This window comes from Bubalus bubalis, chromosome 11, assembly GCF_019923935.1.
Source record: "Bubalus bubalis isolate 160015118507 breed Murrah chromosome 11, NDDB_SH_1, whole genome shotgun sequence".
NCBI classification, from domain to species: Eukaryota; Metazoa; Chordata; class Mammalia; order Artiodactyla; family Bovidae; genus Bubalus; species Bubalus bubalis.
The window spans coordinates 19155112-19174738 of NC_059167.1; the positions used below are offsets into that span (position 1 = coordinate 19155112).

A 19627-nucleotide genomic window follows, 5' to 3' on the forward strand; every position below is an offset into this window, starting at 1 on the left:
CATTTCCCCTGACAATATTCCATACATATCTCAAAAAGATAAAGACTACTTTTTAAAAGATTGTGAATATAAATTTTACAAGTTGAAAACATATAAGGATTTACTTTTTAACAAAAATAACCAAAATATTAGCATAGATTTAAGAAATCAATAATTAATATAATCAAACATCCAGTCAATATTTCTATTGCCTTGATTGTCTTAAACATTGTCTTAATTATCTTAAATTGTTTCCAAATGTTTTTATTATGGTTTATTTGAATTGGGATTTAAATAAGGCCCATGCATTTCCAATTAGTTGGTATGTCTTTAAAGTTTCTTTTAATACATAGGGTTTCCCTTCAGTTTGCTCTTTTTGTCCCCCTTTGATTTTTTTGTTAAATAAATAAGTTTACTTGTTCAATAGAGTTTCCCGTGATTTTATTTTACTGACTGTATCCCTATGGTGGTGTCTGACATTTTCTTCTGTCTCTTTTATTTCTTGTACGATGGTGCTTAGAGCTGGAGGCTTCATCACATCCAGGTTCTCTCTTTTTCTCTGCCTCTTTAGTATATAAAAATAGTATGACTACTTAATAAACAGTGGTGTATACTTTCATCATGAGGTACGTAATACCTGGTATCTCTCTTTTTGTGAAGGTAGCAACTGTTGGTGATCTTCAAACATTGACTATTTTATTCAGTTCAGTTCAGTTCAGTCACTCCGTCGTGTCCGACTCTTTGTGACCCCATGAATTGTAGCACGCCAGGCCTCCCTGTCTATCACCAACTCCTGGAGTTCACCCAAGCTCATGTCCATCGAATTGGTGATGCCATCCAGCCACCTTATCCTCTGTCGTCCCCTTCTCCTCCTGCCCTCAATCCCTTTCAGCATCAGAGTCTTTTCCAATGAGTCAACTCTTCGCATGAGGTGGCCAAAGTATTGGAGTTTCAGCTTTAGCATCAGTCCTTCCAAAGAACACCCAGGACTAATCTCCTTCAGAATGGACTGGTTGGATCTCCTTGCAGTCCAAGGGACTCTCAAGAGTCTTCTCCAACACCACAGTTCAAAAGCATCAATTCTTCAGCGCTCAGCTTTCTTCACAGTCCAACTTTCACATCCATACATGACTACTGGAAAAGCCATAGCCTTGACTAGATGAACCTTTGTTGGCAAAGTAATGTCTCTGCTTTTGAATCTGCTATCTAGGCTGGTCATAACTTTCCTTGCAAGGAGTAAGTGTCTTAATTTCATGGCTGCAGTCATCATCTGCAGTGATTTTGGAGCCCAAAAATATAAAGTCTGACACTGTTTCCCCATCTATTTGCCATGAAGTGATGGGACCAGATGCCATGATCTTCGTTTTCTGAATGTTGAGCTTTAAGCCAACTTTTTCACTCTCCTCTTTCACTTTCATCAAGAGGATTTTTAGTTCCTCTTCACTTTCTGCCATAAGGGTGGTGTCATCTGTGTATCTGAGGTTATTGATATTTCTCCTGGCAATCTTGATTCCAGCTGGTGCTTCATCCAGCCCAGCATTTCTCATGATGTACTCTGCATATAAGTTAAATAAGCAGGGTGACAATATACAGCCTTGATGTACTCCTTTTCCTATTTGGAACCAATCTGTTGTTCCATGTCCAGTTCTAACTGTTGCTTCCTGATCTGCATATAGGTTTCTCAAGAGGCAGGTCAGGTGGTCTGGTATTCCCATCTCTTTCAGAATTTTCCACAGTTTATTGTAATCCACACGGTCAAAGGCTTTGGCATAGTCAATAAAGCAGAAATAGATGTTTTTCTGGAACTCTCTTCCTTTTTCCATGATCCAGCAGATGTTGGCAATTTGATCTCTGGTTCCTCTGCCTTTTCTAAAACCAGCTTGAACATCTGGAAGTTCACGGTTCATGTATTGCTGAAGCCTGGCTTGGAGAATTTTGAGCATTACTTTTCTAGCGTGTGAGATGAGTGCAATTGTGCGGTAGTTTGAGCATTCTTTGGCATTGCCTTTCTTTGGGATTGGAATGAAAACTGACCTTTTCCAGTCCTATGGCCACTGCTGAGTTTTCCAAATTTGCTGGCATATTGAGTTCAGCACTTTCACAGCATCATCTTTCAGGATTTGAAATAGCTCAACTGGAATTCCATCACCTCCACTAGCTTTGTTCGTAGTGATGCTTTCTAAGGCCCACTGGACTTCACATTCCAGGATGATTGGCTCTAGGTGAGTGATCACAGCATCGTGGTTATTTGGGTCATGAAGATCTTTTTTGTATAGTTCTTCTGTGTATTCTTGCCACCTCTTCTTAATATCTTCTGCTTCTGTTAGGTCCATACCATTTCTGTCCTTTATTGAGCCCATCTTTGCATGAAATGTTCCCTTGGTATCTCTAATTTTCTTGAAGAGATCTCTAGTCTTGCCCATTCTGTTGTTTACTTCTATTTCTTTGCATTAATCGCTGAGGAAGGGTTTCTTATCTCTCCTTGCTATTCTTTGGAACTCTGCATTCAGATGCTTTTATCTTTCCTTCTCTCCTTTGCTTTTCGCTTCTCTTCTTTTCACAGCTATTTGTAAGGCCTCCCCAGACAGCCATTTTATTAAGGATTGTAAATAGTGATATTCTTAATCTATGATTTCTTCTTCTTTGTTTAATAGCTGGAGTAATTCTAAAAAGAGAAACTTCCAAGCCTTGTATTTGGTTACCCTCAGCTATAGATTATTTAGAAAAAGCAGGATAAACACTTGAGTCTTATCCTTCATCAGTTTTCAAAATAAGGGAGTGGATTCAACACCTATTCATGATCACAACACTCAAGAAAATAGAAATTGTGGGATACTTTCTTAACATTATAAACTAAAGCCATTATCTTATTTAATAGAGAAATGCTAGAGGCATTTCTAAGATCAGGAACCAGGTAAGGATGCCCACGAATGCTATTACTACTCATTACTCTAGAGATATTAGCTAATGCAACTAGGTAAGAGATAAAAATAAGTACAATAAGTACTTGAGATAACAATAAGTAACAATAAGAATGGTAACAAATTAGAAAGTTTTTCTCTATTTCATGATAGTATATCTGGGAAGCTCTAGAGAATCAACAATAAAGCTAACTCAAACATTAAAGGTAGCAATATATAAAATTATCATACAGAAATTAATAGCCCTTATATGCACAAATAATAACATTATTTGTGTTAGAAGACATTATGGTAGAGAAGCTCCACTTACAATAGCAAAAAAGGAGAAATATTTAGAAATAAACTTAGCTGTAAGTACATAAGACCTAAATAAAGAAAAATTTTAAATGCTTTTGAAAAGACATAGAAATAGATTTGAACAAATGAAGACGTGGTATGATCTCGGAGAAGGCAATGGCACCCCACTCCAGTACTCTTGACTAGAAAATCCCATGGACGGAGGAGTCTGGAAGGCTACAGTCCATGGGGTCGCAAAGAGTTGGACACGACTGAGCGACTTCATTTTCACTTTTCACTTTCATGCATTGGAGAAGGAAATGGCAACCCACTCCAGTGTTCTTGCCTGGAGAATCCCAGGGACAGGGGAGCCTGGTGGGCTGTCGTCTATGGGATCACACAGAGTCGGACACGACTGAAGTGACTTAACTTACCTTATGATCTTGGATAGAATGAAGCCTCAAATTGTAAAGATTTCAGTTCTTCCTAAGTTAACTTATAAATTTGATTTAAACCCAATAAATTCATCAACATGCTTTTTAATGGAACTAGACAAGTTGATTCTAAAATTCATATGGAAAAAATGCAAGATTAGCCAACAAAACACTGAAAGACAAATTATGAAGGGAGTCTACTCCTACCAGACATTAAAACACACTATAATGCCTCTGAGATTAAAACAGTATGGACAAAAAGACCAGTGGAATGGAATAGAAAACCCACAAATCAACCCAGTTACATATGGACATTTAGTGTAAGATAAAAGTCTGGTCTTCCCAGTGGCTCAGATGGTAAAGAATCTGCCTGCAATGTGGGAGATTCAGGTTTGATCCCTGGGTTGGGAATACCTGCTGGAGAAGGGAATGGCAACCCACTGCAGTATTCTTGCCTGGAGAATCCCATGGACAGAGGAGCTCGCTGAGCTACCGTCCATGGGGTTACAAAGAGTTGGACACAACTGAGCAGCTAACACACTAACACACACACACAAAGGTTGTATCTAAAATTATTGGATCAAAGATAGACATTTTCATGAATGGTACTGGGACAACAGGGTGACCATTTGGGAAAAGATAAAATTAGGTCCATATCTTGTGTAATACAGAATAGCAGTCTTCATGTGAACTGGGGATATACATATAAAAAGTAAAACCATATTAGTATCAGAAGAAAACATGGATGAATTCTTCTCTAATCTAAATATAAGGTGAGATTTTCTGTGATTCAGAATTCGCTAGGAATAAAAGAGAATGTTGACAAATCTGACCACATAAACATCTGCATACTAAAAAACACAATAACATAAATAGATAACTGACAAACTGGGAGAAAATATTTGCAGCATATACTACAGATAAAGGAGGCAACGTATTATATATAAAGAACCCTTAATGTTTGAAGGGCAAAGGATCATAAACTTGATAGAAAATGGGAAAAATGTGAAAGATAGTTCACAAAAGATATAAAAATGACCCTTATACATGTGGGGAAAAATGGTTTGAACACATTCATAATTAAAGAAATTTAACTGTAAACAAAATTGAGATATCCTTTCTTACCCATAAAATTAGGGGAAAAAAGTATGACAGTGTATTCTGTGATGAAGTTGTGGGAAAGCTGGCACCCTTATGCATTGTCAGCCGGAAAACAAAGTGGTACAACCCTCTGTTCTACCAGTACCAAACACAACCACCATGCACTTACCTTTTGACTGGGCTGTCTCACCTATCCCATCCTAAAGATATACCCATAACGCTGTGAAAATACATATGCATAAGGTTCTTCATGACCACATTGCTTATATTTGTAAAATATTGGAAATGACCTAAATGCTCACACACAGTATGGGTGGATAAAGGATGGCACAATGAAGTACTGTAAAGCAACAACAACACAAGAGCATCTTTATGAATTAATATGGAGTGATTTCCAGGATATATTGTCAAATAAAAAAGCAAAGTAAAAATATTATCTATGGCACATGGCCATTTTTGTAAGAAAGGCATAAGAAAATATACATATATCTTTTTAATTGTGTAAGAGAAATAGAAGAAGGATAAAGAAACTAGTGACTGGTTATTGTCAGAGTGGGTGGGAATGTACATTCCAGAAAAGGATTCCCATTCTACTGGAACTGTAGCCATACATGAATTCTTGTTCTTAAATACTTAGAACTGTAGCCATATGTGAATTCTGGTTCTTAAATATTTAGGAGCAAGGAACCCTTAAAGTGTGTTTCTCATGGGGGATAGCGTGGGCTGGGTTTTTTTTTGTTTGGCTTTTTTTTGGTAATATTGGCAGGCAGTTATCTGAGAAGCAAATAGAAAAGAAGAGATTATGGTGCTAGATAATTATCAACCTATAAATGATACATTTAAACCCGCAGATACCTTGGTTTCCCTTTGAGAAAGTCTAAACCAGGATATCCTGTCTTCTTATAAAAGTAGTTGTCAATGTATTTCAGATATTAGTAATATTGTTTCTCATGTCTCTCCCTGTTTCTTGTCCCTGTTCTAACTTGTTTTCCCTCATATCATCCCTAAATCATATTGCAATTTAGCTTACTTGAGTTCTGACAATAATGGTGTAACCCTTGGAATAGATTCTCATTTTCATCCTGCATTTCTGACTGCTGCTTCCTAGCCTCTTTTTTTGTCTGCCTGTCCTTAACTTTGGTGTTCCCCAAGCCTCTATTCTTGATCTTCTCCTCAGTAACTTTTTTGAGTTCTTGGTTTTTCAGAAAATTCAATGAAAGCCATGGATTTACTTTTTCCTTAGAAAAATCTACATTTGGATTTATGCAAAATTGTACATTTAATTTCAAGGAGTTCATGGATACCTCTCCATGAGCACAAGTTCAAAAACATCTGCTTTCACATACTCTGGGCTTCCTCTCCCAGGACCTTCATTGCCATCTCATCACCAAAGACTCCCTAACCCATATCTTGTGCTCAGGCCTCTCTCCCGATCTCCAGCTGCCTTCAGGGCATCCTCACCAGGTGATCTGTAGATCTACAGAGCATGTTTATAGCTGAAGTTGCCTTCTGCTTCCCACAGGCCTGCTCCTCTGCTCATGGCTTAATGGATGGCTACCTCATCTGGCTTGTTGACCAAGACCACAACCTAGGAGACACCCTTGATTTCTTCCTTTTCCCTCTCTACAGCTAATCAATGACTCTCAAATGGAAGCAGGCCCCTTTTCTCTCCCCCAACCCACAACCCTAGTTCAGACCATCATCATATGTTCTCTCTTACCCAATGACTACAGTAGCCTCCTAAGTGGTCTTCCGGCCTCAAGAACCAGTCTGTCTCCACCTGGGCATCTATTCTGATACAATGAGATACAGCAACTAGTGAGATCTTTCTAAATTGCAAGTCTAACCATGTCACTCCTCTGTTGCTAACCCTTTGAAAGCTTCCCATTGTGTCCTATTGAAAGGTCTTAGTGTGATAAAAAAAGAGATCTTTCATGGTCTCTCCTGCCTCACTGCTTGCTCACAGGGGTTTCCAACTTCTATATCTACTTTTTCCAGGATCTCTAAACTGGTGAAAGCCAAGGTGAGATTTGATACAAAACTTTGCAGACATCTTATAAGCCATCAAAGCAGACCCAAAGATAACTGAATAGAACAGGGCTGAACCTGGAGGATGGGGACCAGGTCACAAACACCTACTGAGTAGCTCCTATGCACGGAAGTTCTGAAGGAGATGTGGAGATGAGTAAGACAAGGTCTGCCCCCAGGGCTGTGCAACCTGTACAGGCATGGACAAAAGAGCCGTGTTCCAAACGGACTGTGTGCAGACGTCTACCACATGCCAGGCTTGGCAGCATAAAGTGCAATTAAATGTCATAAGAAAGCTAAAGTACATAAGGATGCAAGAGGGGTCAGAGAACTTCCATTTGAGTAGATTAGTGAAGTTTTTGTAGCAGAGAAGTGTTTGAAGACTTGAAGGGTGGTTAGGGAATAGTCCAGAAGAGAAGGGGCCAGGGACTGGGAGAGCCTTCAAACAGAGAGAACTACATGAGCAAAGATGTCAACTGTGTCCTTGGAAGTTAACCACTATGCCGGAAAGGCCTATTCTCATCTGGTCTCCAACCTCCAGCCTCCAAGGAGGATTTTAGGAGCTGACAGGTGGCATAATATCACTTGCATTTCTCTGGTAATGAAACCCTGAAAAGGTTCTGAGGTGTTACGGATGTTACAAGCAAGTATGCTGCCCATTTCATAAATGGAAAGAGTGAGGTCCAGAGCAATTAAGATTTACAAACATTTAAAGTACTGTCTATTCACTAGGCAAATATCCTGAGGAATACAGAAATACATTAAATTAATTTTCTATCCTTATGGAGGCAGAATTGTTGGTGATGTGAGTTCAGAAGCATAAAGAATCCCTTTGGGCTTGGATGTGAGATGGTGGGCTAGGAGGGCTTCTTGGAGAAGGAATGATTTGAAGAGAACACTTACGTGGGAGTAGGGTTTGCATAGTTCAGAAGACAGATGGAGGAATTCCAGGTGTTGGCAAAGCACGTGGCTGTTCAGAGGGAAGCGAGGACTCCAAATGGGGCTGGGAAATGGGTATCCAGGGAGCTTGATTAATGGAAATAAGCTGGTGGCATAGGCCACTGGGGGCCAGAAAAATAATTAACCTAAATAATTCCATATTTCTTCCTCTCCTTCTACTCTGTGTTCCACCAGGACCAGCTACTCTTCTGCGATGACTGTGACCGTGGCTACCACATGTACTGTTTAAATCCCCCCGTGGCTGAGCCCCCAGAAGGTAATAATGATGAGGTCACCAATAACAATAACAGCTACTTCTACCACTTCCTGAGCCCTCACTAAAGTGCAGGCCTTGTGCTAAGGGCTTCACATATCTTGTCTCATTTAATTGTCATATCCTTTCGAGGTAGGTATGACCACTCCCATTTTACAGATCATGCAACTGAGGCCCAGTTCAACCAGCTGAAATTCCAGCTTGAAGGCCAAGGAGATGTTTCCCTGGCTTATGACTGAGATGGTGGAAGAGGTGTGAGTTTCTAGGGGAAACTGGTTCAGACCTGGTGATGCTGGTTAAGAGGCACAACCGAGGAAGCAGGGTCTTCACTGCTGTTCGGCCAATCTCTGTGCACTATTTTCTGAGCAGCATTGTTCTGCTGAGGGACAGACTTCAGCATGTTTTTGGAACTGGGACTAGGTCTCTGGATCATGAAAATCAAAATAAAATGGGGCTGATAAAAAGTTTAGGGCCAAGGGGCGGGGCTTGAGGCTTGGGGAGAGGCTGCTTGTAATGCCATCTCGTTTCTTGTAGGGAGCTGGAGCTGCCACTTATGCTGGGAGCTGCTCAAAGAAAAAGCCTCAGCCTTCGGCTGCCAGGCCTAGGGTCCCCGGTCACACATATAAGGTGACTTGCCATTGGAGAGGCTGAAGCAGAGCCCAATTCAAACCCGATCAAGCCCCTACTCCCATATATCCAGACAGACCAACTGGAAGGAGGAACGCCAATCAGTAACCACAGAGCATACGGACACAGGGCATCAAGGGGCGAGGTGTCTGCTTACCTCCTACGTGCAGGTTTCCGTTCTTCAGCCAGCCCCCACCCCTTGTTTCTGCCAGAAAGATGGTAAATTCTTGAAGAATGACCCCAGCCACAGTCCTGTGGACCCTCCCTCACATTTATCCTAGCACCGGGCCCTTTCACTGGCTCCCCATTTTAAGGTCCCATTTTGTGACCACCCATCCCGTCACTCCTGTGTGGTTTGGTGTTTCATAATATCTATCGTGTTCCAAGAACCCTTCGCACAGCCTCCCTGCCCTCAGCTTCATCTTTCCATCCCGAACTCAGCAGAGTAACAAAGGGCTGCGGAGAAGTTTTTATTTATTACAAGCCTCCCTGGAAATTTCTAGACTCGGGACCTGGAGGCCATCTAGATGATGAAGCCCTGAAATCCCTCCTGGTACCCCCGTCTCTTTGAAGAAGAACTTTTTGCTGCTTTCTGCACCCCCAGCAGATATCCAGTGATATCAGTGACAGCCGGGGGGGTCTCTAGATGGTGCTGGGGAAGGAGGGGGAGGACATGAGAGGTGGGTGCAAACACATGAAGGTACTTCTGAGGCCCTGTCACAGCTGGTCAGTATTTGCTGTCCATCAGGAATGGCTTTGCCCGGGACCAGATTGTCAGAGCTGGGGCATCCTTGAGGAGAGACAGGCCACAGCGGAGCTCTGAAGAGGTCAAGACTCTGCCTTCCACTTGGTCTGGGTCTGGAGCTTTCCCTGGTGGACCAAGAACCCGGGAAGGTGAGTGAAGGCTGCCAGATCAAGAATCTGAATGTTGGTCCTGAGGACTGCAGCTCTGAGAAACCCTTCAGTATTGATGTGGCACCACGGATCCCTTTTCCCGAGTAACTCCTTCCTTCTGCATCATGTACGTTTGCCATTGTCTGCTGAGACCTGACTGGGAGTTTTAGGATGGGGGAAGAAATGATGATTCCCTAAACAAATAACTGGGATGATATGATTATTTATGACCAGGGTGACCATCACGCAGAACCTTCAGCTTGAGGGCTGCTCTTGCCTCCAAAGTCCCCAGTCCATGCTGGATTCTCCCTTTGAAAAAAAAATGTGTCGAGAAGAAAGAGGTGGGGAGGCGCTCAGATGCTGAGAAGTCTGTGTTGGAAGTCAGCCCCGTGGGCTGGAGCAGGCCCGGCCACCTTTGAATCTCCGCAGCAGTGGCCACAGCAGCAGCACACAATAACTGACACATTTCTGGAAAAATCATTTGCCCAAAGGGCAGGTCTCGGTGAGCCGGAGCCTCACGTGTGCTCAGCTTCCTTGAAATCAGCTCCATTTCTGTGGTCTGGCTGCTTACAACAAAGGCCCAGGTTATTTTTAGACCTTCAGCTCCTGAAAAAAGCCCTCCAGAGGCCTAGAGGCTCCAGCCACTTGGGCCACCTCTGCCCGGCTGCGGCCTTCTCGCCAGGACTTGGCAAGAGCCCTCCTTCCTGGCTAATTGCTCTTGGCCAGTGGACCCGGGGCAGCCTGGCGGGGAGCCAAGCTGTGTGGGTCTCTCCCGGGGTCCTTTGCAGGGTGACCTGTGGCCAGAGGCGGAGGTCAGTCTCCTGCAGGGGCCCGCGGCCTTGGAGGGAGTTCCATGGGTACATAATGATCTCGTTTAAAGGGCTGACCAGATTGGATTTCCATCTTCCTCTGGAGGGATTTCCTTCCCCTGTTGGTTGGTGCACCCGTTTTGGATTCTGGAGGCCCAGGGAGGGTTTGGGAAGCTGCCGTGTGGTCACACCATCATCCGTTTACCCGAGAGGGTCACATCGGAGGGCCAGATTTCTTCCCCTGATTGCCCTGGCTCTCTGTCCTCCCACAAAACCCAAAGTGGGCATCCTCAAAGGCTGGTTATTGGTTTTGAAAAGTCACTTTGATTTAATTTTAGGAAAAAAGTCGTCAAGCTGTTCGCAAAAGTCACAAATGGCTTAAAAGCTTAAAAAAGCAAATCTGAAACCAAAACAGTGACCCTGCATGTGACAGACCCTCTTTGGAGAGTGTTCCCCACCTCAACACAGTTGATGGGTAGGGAGGGAGGGGACTGTGTTCTTTCTCCAGACACGCTGGCTGCCACAGAAGCTATGAAGGTGTGATTGAGTCTTGCAGAGCAAGGAAGGTGCTGGAACCTTCCACAGGGGTGAGGGTGGCCAGGACTCTGCACTGAACATCAGGAAGGCCCAGAATTCCCTTTTCAGTTTCACTGCCTGCAGGATGGGCCCAATCCCTTCTTTGGGGACCTCAGTTTCCCCCATCTGGAAAATGGGGATGGCAAAGCCAGCTGGTGAGATGGCACTTGCAGGATACTGCAAGCAAAAATCATGGTCACACTGATCACTTTGTGTATTGAAAAAAGGAAGGTGTTGGTCAACAACTGCTCTTTTTTTGAGCCCCAGAAAATGAGCTGAAATCGTGGGTGCATATGGATGCTCAGGGTTTTTGTTTTACCCCTGCCATTGAGTAGCTGTTTGACCTTGGGCAAAGCACTTAATGTCTCTGAACCTCAGTTTGCCCTTCTGTGAAATGGAGATAATACGTGTCCTGCCTGTTCCACAGTGATATCAGGAGTCTTAAAAGGCATAATGTTATATAAGTCATCACTGGAAAGCTGGGCTTGTCAGGTAGGGACCCCCAAAATGATTTTCACACCCACTTTCTCGTGTGAGTTAACCAAGGTTAGATGCCTTCTTGAAATCGCCATTTTGACCAAAGGGGGTTTATGTTTTAAGGAACAGGCTGCCTGTGGTCAGGGTCACTAGGTCAACCTGTGACAAGAATATTGTGACTGAGCATGGATCTGTGGTGGAAGGTGAGGATGCTGGGGCTGGGGATTTCGGAATGAAGATACTCCCTTCTATAACGTCAGAGCAGCCTAGAAGAGGGCTCTGACCTCTGGGGAGGGCTGTCATTCAGTTCAGTGTAACAGTTGCTTAAAAACTTTGGTTTTTAAAGCCCAGCTCTGCTAGTTTCTAGCAGAAATGACTTGGGGAGATGGCTTAACCTCTCTGGGCCTCATGTTCCACATCTGAGGAGGGGGATCTGGCCTATCCAGCAGGGTTCTTTCTGGGACTAGAGGCAATGTTGCTGAAGATCCTGGCACGGGGCCTGGGTTCCTTGGTGGGGGTGCAGGGGGGGGCCTCCCCAGCACCGTGGTAGCACCTGTCATTGCAGAGGCCACCATGTGGAGGTAAGGATGCTGCTGCCTCTCAGCTCAAACCCCGGGCACAGCCAGGGTGCCCTGGTTCAGCTTCCCCCCAATGCTGTGGCTCCCGCTAGCCAGAGAGGAGGTGCAGCTGCGGGGTCCAAGCTGGAAGTTGAAACCCTCTGTTTCCTGTAGGTATTTTCGAAACGCTGCCTTTGGGGCCTGCAGCCAGTCCAGTGCAGGCACCAGAGTGAGGAAATAGAGAGACAAGGCCCCTGGTGGGATGTTCACCTTCTGACTTTCTTTCTCAACCCCACACTGACTCAGAGCCCCTGAGGCAGGAGCCAGCCGGTCCAAAGGCGCCCCTGTTCCTGTCATTGCCCCGGAGTCAGGTAGGAGGCCTGCACAGGCCTCGGGGGCAGCTGCTTCCCTGGACTTGGCTCAGTCTGTCAGCAACCAGGATAGCAAGCCCGTGGGAGGGAGGCCAGATTCCTTCGGAGCTGGGGAGGAGAGCAGGTTTAAGGTTGGGGGAGGGTTTGGCTTTCACAGTGATGGTTTCATGATACCCTGGAGAGTTTACGCTCATGCTGCATTTGAGTCTTTGTGCTTTGAACACAGCATGATTCCTTTATGCCCTTCCCTTTAAAAGTTCAGATATTTTAAGGAAGAAAAATGAGATGATTATTATTACTCTTCCTATAGGGGCAAATTTAAGAGATAGATCTATGCTCTTGAAGAAAAATTATGGGCACCTTTAGGCTTCCAGACTCAGAGAAGAGGGGCCTCTGGTATCTTCTTTGAGTCCTTGTGTAGGAGGTGAGGGGGGAGCCCTAAGGACCCCCTTCTCTGCCCCCTAGGAGGTTTTCAGTCCAAATGCAGGTTCTGGGACCACAGCCCCCTTCCTCTCTCACTCCCTGAACCCCCAGGCTCTCCCCTGCCACCCACTGTGGGCCCCTGCTCAGGGTGTGCCTGTGTCCCAACCTTCGGGAGACATGGCTTCCTGGGTCAGAGCTGAGTTCACACTCCTGATGGAGGCCCTACTTGCCTCCTTTTCCGAGCTGGACGCTGGTGTCACCTAGAGCAGGCTCACATCCCTGGAGAGGGAGGAAGAGGCGGCCCTGAGGAAGGAGTGGAAAGGGTCAAAGATTTTCACTTTAGGCAAAGTAAAATGAAGGAATTGGGGCTGGGGGAAGGCCTTTGAGGAGGGGGCCAGAAACCTGGCTTCCCCTTAGGAAGAAATCCTGCACCCAAATAACTAGAAGGCATGAGAAGAAAGAGTTGTTATAACTCATTGTTTTCTCCCTAAAGGCCTAAGATTCTGGTAACATGTTTTTTTGTTTGTTTATTTCCCAAAGGCCCAACCTCTGTCAGTTCTGGACACCAAGCCGACTCTACCTTTTTTGAGACCCCCTGGCCTCTGGACCCCTGGGTTGGGGGTGGGGCGCTTCAGAGACCAAAGCAGGCAGGAGTGATGCCCTTCACCCAGCTGGAGGTGGGAGGTACAGTGGGTCTCCTGGTTGATCGCCGTGAATTTTCCCAACCCCATAGAAAAAGCATCCTTTGACACTCGTTAGTGAGATGAGCTGCTGAGGTCCTCCTGGTCTGGATGGAAGGTGGGGCGTGGTGGAGAAAGCGGTGGTAGCAAAGGCCAGGCTGGGTCACTGCCTGCCACCCTGGGAGTGGAGGACTGCCAGGTGTGGCCTCCAGAGGCGTCAGGCCCAGGAGGCCCTCCCTGACCCGGTCCCCAAGCCCAGCTGGCCAGTAGCTGGGACCCAAAGAAAGGGGGGGACCTGGCCAGTCCTCCCCACCGCCCAGCAAGCTGGATGGGGTTCCTCTTCTTCCTGTTGTCTGCTTCCCCTTTTGAGGATCTTACTCCCATCCCCAAAAGGACGTTTTTGGTTTCCCAGTTAGCCCAGTTTCCCCTGGACACCAGGTGAGTCGGGAAGAGGGTGGAAGCACAGATGCTTTCATTTGCCTCAGGCCTTCAGGTCTCCCCACCCAGCCCCATGGCCCTGTGGGTTTCCCTAGGTCTAACTGGTTAGTGGTCAGAGGCAGGGCTCTGCAGCTATCAGCGGGGTTATGACTCCCCCCTTCCCCCCTCCCCCAGTTCCTGAACATTCCCAGGGCTTGGGGATCTGGTCTCGATTCTCCACAGCCACCAGCCCCGGGTGTAGAAAGAGCAGAGCAGGTGGGTTAGTTCAGGGCCTTCCAGGGAGCTTGAGGGGGCTTTGACCGTGGGGAGCTGGGTCCTTTCTAGGGAGGCGGGACAGCTGAGGTAATTGTTCTGGGAGGGAGGCCAAAGGGACAGGAAGCTGTCCTTGGGTGCCGCCCGCCCGGGTGCCCTGGCTGCGGGAGCAGGGCTAGCCGGCCTTTGAGCATCTCAGCAGCTGCTCGGGGCAGGGCGTGGCTGCAGGGCGCCCTCCCCAGGCTGCTGGGAGGAGAGGCCACAGGAAGCACCTCCAGGAAACTGTCAGGGGGAGGGTCGTGGTTTCCCAGAAGGAACAGAGGCCCCCTGTGTGCTGGGAAAGCTTTGGAAGGGGGCGGGTTCCGAGAGGAGGCTCCCTCTGGGCTCTCAGGGGGCCCTGCCCGTGTCCCTCAGATGACTGAGACCTGAGGTAACTCCCCAGGGTCCTGGGTGGGAGGCTTTGAGGGGGCGCAGAACAGGGGTCAGAGGGCCCAGGAACACCCTTGGTCACAGTATCTGTTCCCAACTGCCTCCCTCTCTTCACCCCAGTGCTTTGAAAGAGAGGCATTGCAGGCCTTCCCCCTCTTTGGCCCCACCAAGAGAAGGAAGCATTTGTGCTGATGGTGACATTTCCCAGGCAGGCCAGAGGAAGGCAGGGACCGGGACTGGCCGGCAGCCAGAACCCTCTTCGACAGAGATATAATGACTAATCATGACCTCTAGCCCAGGCAGCGAGCAAAGCGGCCATTCAGGACGGCACCAACCCAGTATGGCAAAAAAAAAAAAAAAAATGCTGCTGTGCTGGGGAAGAGAGAGGGTAAGCAGTCATCGTAGGAAATGAGGGGTGGGGGTGTGAGCCCCTAAGATCTCTGTTCTCCCTCAGCAACACCCCTCAAGCCTTCAGGTTGTATTCATATAGACTGCATCCTGTTTGCTTGTCTCTCTGCATCTCTATAATTCCTATCAATGTTATTAGTATGGATGATGAGAACACAGATGCACATACACACACACACCTGTGGCTTAGGGAACCAAAGCAAACCTTTATGTTGCTCCAGAATGAGAAGGAGAACCTGCTGGTAACCAGAAGCCACCAGACCAGATGCTTTCTTTCCCTGAGGTTCCTGCCAGGCCAGCTCCCCCAGCTTCCAGCCCCTGCACAATCACAGGGAGTTGGAAAAGGAATCCCTGCACTTGGAAAGTCATTGGCAGTGAGGACTCTCTCATCCCTCTCCTCTGCTTCCTTGGGGGAGATGTTTGGCAATAGTTGGGGACCTGGAAAAAAGTCTTGATTCTGCTTTCTGTTGAAAGGATGCAAAGATTTTCTGGGTAACACTGGGGTTGTGGTTTTGTTGACTTTGCCCTTTTATGATCATTCCCCACCGAGACATAGGTTCTCCTCTTCCTTACCCAGCCTTCTCCCTTCCCACACCATCCCTCCCTTCCCTCCTGCCAGGCTGGATGCTGCAGGATGGAGTGGTAGTGGAAAGAAACAGTAGCCCCAAAGAAAAGGAAAACACTTTCTCCCTGCACATTTTCACCATGTAGTTGAAGGCCTAAATTAGGTACTAGAAGAAAAAAAGGAAAACACAAATATGTGAGTGAGAGCATGAAAACATAGAACAGTTATCCCCGAGCAGAGGCGGTGGGGGCAGGTGGCTGGAGAGAGGCAGGGTAGGGAGGCAGGGTCCTGGCTCATCGATGCATCTGGCCCCTGTGGCATTTGGGAAGGCAGAGAGTCACACTTTGGCAAGAGATGCTCAGATGTTTAGGGGACATTCGTGCCCTGGACCAGGGAATGGAACGTGTCTATCCTTGTGCCCACCACTCATCTGCTCCATTTGCCCACTCTGGGCATCTCTCCTCCAGAGGGGCATGAACACATTTCCTGCCTGCCATGAAGGACTGCTGGGCAGGCTGGTACCAGCCCAAACACTTGGTGGGGCATGTACTACAGGCCAGGCAGTATGCTAGATACCACAGGGTCTGGAGGAATAAAGTACATCCCGGCCCAACCTTTCAGTTGCTTTTCAGCCTTAAAATTCCACCCCCTCAAGGCACTCTGATCACATGTCAGATGGCGTGCCATCAGGGAAGGTATGCGTGTGTTTGGTCTCTCTGTTTAGGACATATGTTGGTCAGTAGAAGATGAGCAGGCCTAGGCATCCTGTTATTCTCACCCTCTGGGGCTGGGGGAGAGGAGCGCAGTTGACATCAGCCCGGTTGCTTTTAAGTCTCCCAAGCACTGGCTGCCCTGGGAAGATGAGCATCCTTAACAGGAACGGGAGTGAGATGATGAAGGCACCTGGGCTGGAGTGTGTCACCAGCTGGAGGGACTCAGAACCTGGGCCTCCAGAAGCTGCCTTTGGGCCACTGGGTGATGGGCAGGCAGGTGCAACTGGCAGGGCCTGATCAGAGGTCGAAAGGGACCCTCACAATGGCCTTGTCCAGTCCCCACTGGAGGAAGCAGAGATGAAGATTGGTGGGACACAGGCCTCATGCGTGGGTTGGGTGGACTCCCACAGAGACCCCAGCCAGGCTGTCCCAGTTGCACAGCGTTTCTGACTTAGAGGTGGTGGGGAGGGCATGTCAAAGCTGTTTTCAGTAAACCTTCTCTGTCCTCCTTTGGCCAGGTGCTCGTCAGATCTGAGCTTCATGCTCCACTAGACTCCCACTGTCTGACAGCATCAGAAATTGGCTATTTGCTCCAGCTTGCCCTTCCTCTACACACGTCACAGCCAGGTTCCAGGTTTTAGCTACTCCCTGAAGAAGCTGCCCCAAACTGGCTTTCAGGCTGAGCACCTGGGCTAAGGGGAAGGCTCGCATCTGCCCCTGGGTTGGTGTCAGCTCAGAGTTGGCCTAAAGCAGCCTTCACCTCCTCCGCTGGGCAGGTTCTGGGAAATGCTCTTCCCTGGATAGCAATGGGTCCCAGAAGGTGGTTTTGGTGATCTCTGTGGAGAGTCAGGGACATGAGGCTTTCATGATGCTTGGCTGGGGGTCTGGTTTTAAAGTGCTTGAGAACCCGAAGTGCATTCTGGGGTTTGATCTACCCATCTGTTTGAAAGCCTTTGGGCAAGGCTCTTCTGACTGAACCAGTTTCAGCAGTCTCTTGTGCTGGCAGGAGGAGAGAGAGGAAGGCCATCTGACTTGGATCCCATCTAGGCCAGACTGGCAGCACCTCCCCCAGGCAGCCAGCCTCAGACCCTGAGCCCACAACCAACCCTCTCCCCTACCCCCAGCTCCATGAAGGGTGGACGCTGCTGGCCCAGTGAGCTGAGCCCCGAGATGGTCTTCCCTCCTCTTCTACTCAAGTCTACTCTGAGCAGGCTGAGAATACAGTCTGCTCAGACCCCTTTTCAGCCTGAGGGTGACCCACTGGACCAATTAGGAAGTGGAAGTCTGGGGGAGGGACCGTCCCATCCACATCACACAGTCTACTGGATCAAGAGTCACAACAAGTCCTCAATTGGGTCTGCATCTCGCTTTCCAAATGTGTTTAGACCGAGGGCAGTTGTAAAGCCCAGTTTTGATGACATTCCCCTTTGAGAGCCAAGAAATGGAATATCTCTGCCAGGAAACGAAGATAAATTGATTTTCTTCTAGCTGCCTGAAGTCCCACTGTGCTTCTCCTCAGAGAGAGGCTGATTGTGGCAGCTTTGATGTCTTCCTGGGATTCCTCTGGATAAGCTGTGGCCCCAGGGGTAGGAAGGCTGAAGGGGGTCCCACAGGAGGGGACACTGGCCCCAGTGTCGTGGGAGGAGGCTCAGGCCTGTGCAGGCTCTGGTTGAGGAGAGAGCATGAGAAGCCTGGGAAGGGGTTCCTTGAACTTTCACACTGCCTGACCCAGCTGGTGAAGAGACCCTTGTGCCTCACAGCTTCAGGAATTTACCATCCTCGGATTGCTTTGGGCTGTGGTTGGAAAGGTGGCCCCTGGAGATGTTCCAATGATCTCCAATTGCCGAGGGTCCATTTGTACCTCTAGACCCACAGATAAGAGGCAAGCTGGGTGTCACTTCTTCAGGTGTGGTCACAAGAGAGGAGGCCATTTTCACAGTGTATGCCCATTATTCCAAAATGCCTTCTAGTCTCTTCTACCCGCATCTCTTACATCTCCTGAGTTGTTAGGTGGGTTCTTTACCTCTAGAGCCATCTGGGAAGCCCTACTCTTCTACTCGCCCTGCCTCAACTCTTTGTAAAACTCTTAGTCATAAATGAATGGCCAAGAGAGTTGATCTCCAGCAACAGGAATGCCTGCTAACAAAGGTCTTCCTTTTATGCTCCCTTGAACTCCCTCCTCATTGGACCTTGGGATCCAACACCCATTACCTCCTGCTGACAGGAGAACTTAGAGTGGTCCAGCCCTGAGCCACTCGAGTACCTCAGACAATGTCCAGGATTGAGGTAGACACAGCTTTCATGAGGTTAGAGAGAAGGGCTCCAGACTTAGGAAGTTGTAATGGCCTGAGGAGATCTCCGTTGGCTCCTCTAAAAAGCCACCACAGCAACAGACAGACAAAAGCCCCCGTTCTCCCACCCCACAGCCTCTTTCAGGTGTGATGTGATTGTCGTCTCAGCCGTAGGTGTGTGCCCCACTCTGCTCCTCTGTCTTCTGGGGGTGCTCCTTTCTCCTGTGTGTTAAGTTCCCACTCTCGTGGCTCCTGCTGTGAACAGGGCTGTGACATTTCTGCCCTGTCTGAGGGATATTACAACGTCTCTCAGTGTTTCAGTATTGGAGATGAGGCTGTGCTACATCTCCCAGCGTCCTAAGAGGACACGTGGGTTCTGTGACTCCCCAGAGAGCGGGTGTACTGTGAGCATCCAGGAGGATCTCCAGGTGGGAAGCACCCCACACCTGGAATTGGATCCACTGGAAAGGACTTGTCTGAAAGCCAGGTCCACTGCTTCTTTCAGAAGAGGGCTGATGGGAGGGCTGCCTGTGAGCCAGGATGCCGCCCTCTCCCCTTGCCTTCCTCCTGTCCTGACCTGGCTTCTGGGAGAGGCGCCAAGGAGAGGTCAAGTCCCGTAGCCAATGGGAAGTGGACATCGAGCAGCCTTTATCTTGAGGACCCCTGGACATCCCAGCCCCTCCATGGAGCCCTTGAACCTCCACAAAGACTGAGTCACAGGCCGTGTCCCTTACTTGCTGTGGTTGTATCTTGTTCTGTGGTTGGTTAGCAGTGTTGACGATCTATGTAGTGAATCTTTTTGTCTGCAATTTAGAGAATGTGTAAACAAATAAAAGGTTTTAAAACTCTTGGCAATTTTTGGTTCTTCTCTCCCCACCCACCTTCCCACGCCCCCTGCTGCCCCCCATCTTTAAAAACCATTTGCAAATGTATAGAGCCTGTGTGAGTAGACCCCTTTCGTTCTGGGGTGTCCAGTGGGACTACATGCCTGTGCATGTGTGCTAGGCTCCAGGGAAATGCTGGAGCTTCCAGGTTGGAAGGAGACTCCAGAGGCGAGGAGTCTTCCGGGTCCCAGTTGCTCTTGCGGATGGAATTCTGACCCCATCACACACAAGCTCCAGTGAAGCCACAGTCATGGTAGCTTTCGTGGGCACAGCAGGCAGCT

The 19627-nt window shown here is 47.8% G+C and overlaps 1 protein-coding gene across 1 annotated transcript in view; it reads left to right on the plus strand.

The window, feature by feature from the left end:
* Positions 1-19310, plus strand: part of DPF3 (double PHD fingers 3) — a 290669-nt gene extending 271359 nt beyond the window's left edge. The window contains exons 10-11 of the mRNA XM_025295255.3: positions 7874-7955; positions 8487-19310. Of these exons, the coding sequence (XP_025151040.3) occupies positions 7874-7955; positions 8487-8557 (153 nt within the window). The 3' untranslated portion in view covers positions 8558-19310. The remainder of the gene's footprint in view (positions 1-7873; positions 7956-8486) is intronic.
* Positions 19311-19627: the final 317 nt, after the last annotated feature.